The 6,524-nt window shown below is 44.8% G+C and overlaps 1 protein-coding gene across 1 annotated transcript in view; it reads right to left on the bottom strand.

Moving 5' to 3' along the window:
• Positions 1–4,583: 4,583 nt before the first annotated feature.
• The window catches only part of LOC122557332 (filaggrin-2-like), a 4,649-nt gene continuing 2,708 nt past the window's right edge, over positions 4,584–6,524 (bottom strand). Inside the window, exons 2-3 of the mRNA XM_043704933.1 lie at positions 6,204–6,510; positions 4,584–5,717 (exon numbers count right to left, since the gene is read on the bottom strand). Coding sequence (XP_043560868.1) covers positions 5,177–5,717; positions 6,204–6,510 — 848 coding nt within the window. The 3' untranslated portion in view covers positions 4,584–5,176. The remainder of the gene's footprint in view (positions 5,718–6,203; positions 6,511–6,524) is intronic.

Genomic DNA, 6,524 nt, shown 5'->3' with positions numbered 1-6,524 from the left:
CGGTTGAGGACTCTGGGTCTGTAGGCGATAGAGTTTAGGAAGATTGTTTGGGTGGGGGGGGAATCTCATTAAAACTTACAGAACAATGGGAGGCCTGGATAGAATGGATGTAGAAGATGTTTACACTAGTCAAAGAGACTAGGTCACAGCCTCAGAGTGAAGGGTGACCCTTTAAAACTGAGATGAGGATGTATTTCTTCAGCCAGAGGGTGGTGAATCTGTAGAACTCATTGCTGCAAAAGGTTGTGGAGGCAAGTCATTGAGTCTATTTAAGACAGAGATGGATAGGTTCTCGATTAATAAGGGGATCAAGGATTATGAGGGGAAGGCAGAAGAATGGGGTTGAGAAACAAATTAGCTATGATCGAATGGCAGAGCAGACTCAATCAGCCGAATGGCCCAATTCTGCTCAAATATTTTATGGTCTTATGGCTTTCTGCCTGCATTAAATGCAAGGCAAAACAAAAGTACATTGAGCCTTTAAGTTCTGAATAAAGTGCCAAAATGCAAAAAATTCAAGGCAAGACAAGGCAGAATGGTGTTAGTATTCAAGTTGGTGAAAAGTGACTGAGTATGAAGAGAGCATGCAAAGAGCCCCGATATACACCTTACTTTGATACATGAGTTGGGAGCCTATTCCTGCACATAAAGTGACCTGTCAGCAGCAGCATTCAATGAAAGGTGTTGGTGCACTCCAAAGTGCAGTATTAATGTGGGGAACAGTGTAGTGAGTGAGTCAGAGATGTGTCTTGATGACATGGTGAGACCGATGTATCTGATGCTGACCTCTAGGTACCAAACAGTGCAGGCCATCACTGCCCATAGTGTGCACCCTCAGATGTCAGCAATTGCTACCCAGGAGGGACACACACCAAGCTAGAGCCACCAGGTATCCTACCTTGACATCTATATCAAGAATTGTTGTTGTTTTGTTACTCTCCACCAAATGGGAAATATGAACTTGTATGTAAATGAGGTGAGAATAAATAATGAGAGAAATAAATGCTTGCGAAGAGGCCTCTTGCCACTCACAAACAAAATTCTCAGCTCCCAGCTCAAACCTTGAGCATAAAACTAATCTTTTTTTCCTCAATATCAAGAATTTCATTTTTTCCAATTTCACCATACTTCCCAACTGACTCTTTTATTGCCCACTTTATTCAGGGGCTGAGAAAACTAAATGCATTGGTTCACCCTGTTAGTTATCACAGTGAGATTGTTTCATTCTCTCGGTCATTCAAGGTACATAATTTCACTGTTAGTTATCTTACTGAGATACTAAAATACATACAGATGAAATAGGAACCAAAGTAAGCCATTCAGTTCCTCAGGTCTACTCCTTGGTTCAATATCATGGCTCATTTATTTGTGAGTTGAGATAGTTTATCTGCATGGCTTTCATAGTGAAATAGTTTCTTTATGTTGCTTATCATAGGTAAAACAGTTTCTCTTTAATGGATAACACAGAGAAATTGATAATGATATCCATCACAGTGAGATAATTTCTCTGTGATGGATATCACAGTGAATTCCACTTGTTGGTTATCCAAGTGAGATAGTTAAACTTTGCTGGTTATTACAGTGAGATAGTTTCTAAACGATGGTTATCCCAACAAGATAATTTCACTTTGTCAGTTATCAAAATGAGATCATTTCACTTTGTTGGTTATCACAGTGAGATGGTTTAACTGTATTGGTTATCACAGTGAGATAGTTTAACTGTATTGGTTATCCAACTGAGCTGGTTTGATTGTAGTGTCGAAACCAAGTGAGGTAGCTTCACTGTGTTAGTTTTCCTAATGAGACAATTTCACTGAAATGAAAATGAAATGTTGTGGATGTTCAAAATTTGAAACAAAGATAGAAAATACTGGAGAAACTCAGCAGGTCTGGCAGCATCTGTGGAGATGTTACTTCAGAAGAGGAAGAATCATATTGGATTGCAAATATTCATTCAATTTCTCTTCCATAGATACTGCCAGATTAGATAGTTTCACTCTGTTGGTTATTAAAGTGAGACAGTTTCACTCTGTTAGTTTTATAGTAAGATTGTTTCACTGTTACCTTTCAATAATACAATTTAACTTTGACCTGTCATTGATACAGTTTCACTGTGACCTGTCAGCGAGTTATTTTTGCTGTTACCTGTCAGTGATAGTGTAGCACTGTGACTTATCTGTGACACAGATTCACTATTACCTGTCAGTGTTACAGTTTCACTGTCATCTATCAGTGACTTAATTTAACTGAGACCTAACAGTGATACAGTCACATAGTGACACTCAGTAAGACATTCTCAGCATGATGTGTCAATTATGCAGTCTCATGGTGATCTCTCTGTGAAATAGTCTTATTATGGCCTGTCAGAGATACAATCTCACCATGACCTTTCATGGATATAGTCTCATGGTGACTTGTAAATGGTAGAGTCTCACAGAGACTTTTCAGTGATACAGGCTCATCAGGACCTGTCAGTTGGACTGTCTTATCTTGACCACTCATTGACACAGTTTCGCTGTGGCCTTTCAATGGTTCAGTCTTACCATTAGCTGTCGATCATACAGTGTCAGTATGACATATCAGTGATACAGTCTTGTCATGGCCTGGCAGTGATACAATCTCACTGTGATCTTTCAGTGATACAATATCACTGTGATCTTGGAGTGATACAGTCTTACCCTGATCTGTCAGTGATATGATATAACCATAACCTCTCAACTATACAGTCTGTCCATGACATCTCAGTGATACTGTGATCTCTTGGTGATACAGTCTCTCTGTGACCTCTTGGTGATACAATCTCACCATGACTTCTCAGTAGTAGTCTTACTGTGATCTCTTACAGATACACTCTCACTGTTACCTCTCTGTGATACAGTCTCTCTACGACCTCACAGTGATATAGTCTCACCATGACCTCTTGGTGATACAATTTTACTGTGACCTATTGGTGATGCAGTCTCACTTTGACCTCTTGGTGATACAGTCAAACTATGACCCCTCAGTAATACAGTCTCATGTGACCTCTTGGTGATACAATCTTACAGTGATCTCTCTGTGATCCAGTCTCACTGTGATCTCTCGGTATAGAATAGATTAGATTACTTACAGTGTGGAAACAGGTCCTTTGGCCCAACAAGTCCACACTGACCCGCCGAAGCGCAACCCACGCAGACCCATTCCCCTACATTTACCCCTTCACCTAACGCTACGGGCAATTTAGCATGGCCAATTCACCTAACCTGCACATTTTTGGACTGTGCGAAGAAACCGGAGCACCCGGAGGAAACCCACGTAGACATGGGGAGAACGTGCAAACTCCACACAGACATTCACCTGAGGCGGGAATTGAACCCGGGTCTCTGGCGCTGTGAGGCAGCAATGCTAACCACTGTGCCACCGTGCCACCCACACTGAGATATAGTCTCACTGTGACTTCTTGGTGATACACTGAGAGGTCATGGTGAAATAATCTCACCATGACCTCTCAGTGATATAGTCTTATTGTGATCTCGCAGTGATACAGTCTCACCGTGACCTCTTGGTGATACAGTTTTATTGTGATTTCTCTGTGATATATTCTCACCATGACCTCTCAGTAATACAGTCTCACTGTGATCTCTTGGTATAGTGTCACTGTGACTTCTCGGTGAAATAGTCTCACCATGACTGCTTGGTGATACAATCTCACTGTGATCTCTTGGTGACACCGTCTTACTGTGATCTCTCGGTTATACAATCTCACTGTGATCTCTTGGTCATACAGTCTTACTATGACCTCTTGGTGGTTCAGTCTTACTGTGACATATCGGTGATACAGTTTTGCTGTGATCTCTCAGTGATACAGTCTCACCACAATCTCTCGGTGATATAGTCTCACCATGACGTCTCGGTGATACAATCTCACTGTGACCTCTTGGTGAGACAATCTTACTGTAATCTCTCAGTGATATAGTCTCACTGTGACCTCTTAGTGGTACAGTCTCACTGTGTTCTGTTGTATAGTCTGACCATGACTTCTCAGTGAAATAGTCTCACTGTGACCCCTTGGTGATACAGTCTTACTGTAATCTCTCAATGATGCAGTTTTACGGTGATCTCTCAGTGATACAGCCTCACCATAATCTCTCAAAGATACATTCTTTGATCTTCAGTAATACAGTCTCACTGTGACCTCTTGATAACACAGTTTTCCATTCATCTCTCAGTGATACAGTCTCAGTGTGACCTCTCGGTGATACAGTCTTACTGTGGTGTCTCGGTATACGGTCTCACCATGACATCTCGGTGATACAGTCTTACTGTGATCTCTCAGTGATACAGTTTCATCATGACCTATTGGTGATACAGTCTCACCATGACCTCTTGATGATAGACTCTAACTGTGATCTTTCAGTGATACTGTCTCACTGTGACCTGTTGATAATAAAGTCTTATTGTGATCTCTCGGTGATACAGTCTCACCATGACTTCTCGGTGATACAGTCTCACCATGACTTCTCAGTGATACAGTTTTATTGTGATCTCTCATTGATACAGTCTCACCATGACCTCTTGATGATTCAGTTTCACTGTGACCGCTTGATGACACAATCTTACTGTTATCGCTCAGTGATACAGTCTCACCGTGACCTATTAATGATACAGTTTTAATGTGATCTCTTAGTGATACAGTCTCACCATGACCTCTCAGTGGTAAAGTCTTATTGTGATCTCTCAGTGATACAGTCTTGCTATGACCTCTCAGTGATGCAGTTTCACCATGATCACTTGATGATACAGTCTCACTGCGACCTCTTGATGACACAGTTATACTGTGATCTCTCAGTGATACAGTCTCACTGTGACCTATTGGTGATACAGTCTTAATGTGATCTCTTGGTGATACAGTCTCACCACAAGTTCTCAGTGATATACAGTCATATTGTGAGCTCTTGGTGATACAGTCTCGCCATGTCCTCTTAGTGATGCAGTCTCACGATGACTATTTGATGATACAGTCTCATTGTGACGTCTTGATGACACAGTCTTACTGAGATATCTGGGTGATACAGTTTCATCATTATCTCTTTATGATGCAGTCTCAATGTGACCTCTCCGTTATACAGTCTTACTGTGATCTTTCAGTCATCCGGTCTCACTGCAATCTCTTGGTGATCCATGTCACTGTGACCTCTCAGTGACGCAGTCTCACCACTCTGATTCTCCAGAATCTGCAGACCTCACTCTCTCTGGGTGATCCAGTCTGACGGTGGCCTCTGGGTGATCCAGTCTGACTGTGACCTCTGGGTGATCCAGTCTGACTGTGCTGTGGTCCAGCTGGGTGATCCAGTCTGACTGTGACCACTGGGTGATCCAGCCTGACTGTGCTGTGGTCCAGCTGGGTGATCCAGTCTGACTGTGACCTCTGGGTGATCCAGCCTGACTGTGCTGTGGTCCGGCTGGGTGATCCAGCTTGACTGTGCTGTGGTCCGGCTGGGTGATCCAGTCTGACTGTGACTTCTGTGTGATCCAGTCTGACTGTGCTGTGGTCCAGCTGGGTGATCCAGTCTGACTGTGCTGTGCTCCGGCTGTGTGATCCAGTCTGACTGTGACCTCTGGGTGATCCAGTCTGACTGCGCTGTGGTCCTGCTGGGTGATCCAATCTGACTGTGACCTCTGGGTGATCCAGTGTGACTGTGCTGTGGTCCTGCTGGGTGATCCAGTCTGACTGTGACCTCTGGGTGATCCAGCCTGACTGTGACCTCTGGGTGATCCAGCCTGACTGTGACCTCTGGGTGATCCAGCCTGACTGTGACCTCTGGGTGATCCAGCCTGACTGTGACCTCTGGGTGATCCAGCCTGACTGTGACCTCTGGGTGATCCAGCCTGACTGTGACCTCTGGGTGATCCAGCCTGACTGTGACCTCTGGGTGATCCAGCCTGACTGTGACCTCTGGGTGATCCAGCCTGACTGTGACCTCTGGGTGATCCAGCCTGACTGTGACCTCTGGGTGATCCAGCCTGACTGTGACCTCTGGGTGATCCAGCCTGACTGTGACCTCTGGGTGATCCAGCCTGACTGTGACCTCTGGGTGATCCAGCCTGACTGTGACCTCTGGGTGATCCAGCCTGACTGTGACCTCTGGGTGATCCAGCCTGACTGTGACCTCTGGGTGATCCAGCCTGACTGTGACCTCTGGGTGATCCAGCCTGACTGTGACCTCTGGGTGATCCAGCCTGACTGTGCTGTGGTCCTGCTGGGTGATCCAGTCTGACTGTGACCTCTGGGTGATCCAGTCTGACTGCGCTGTGGTCCTGCTGGGTGATCCAATCTGACTGTGACCTCTGGGTGATCCAGTCTGACTGCGCTGTGGTCCTGCTGGGTGATCCAATCTGACTGTGACCTCTGGGTGATCCAGTCTGACTGCGCTGTGGTCCTGCTGGGTGATCCAATCTGACTGTGACCTCTGGGTGATCCAGTCTGACTGCGCTGTGGTCCTGCTGGGTGATCCAATCTGACTGTGACCTCTGGGTGATCCAGT

This window comes from Chiloscyllium plagiosum, chromosome 2 (assembly GCF_004010195.1).
Source record: "Chiloscyllium plagiosum isolate BGI_BamShark_2017 chromosome 2, ASM401019v2, whole genome shotgun sequence".
Lineage (NCBI taxonomy): Eukaryota > Metazoa > Chordata > Chondrichthyes > Orectolobiformes > Hemiscylliidae > Chiloscyllium > Chiloscyllium plagiosum.
The sequence above is the reverse complement of the archived record's forward strand: the minus strand, read 5'-3'. Positions and strand labels throughout refer to the sequence as shown.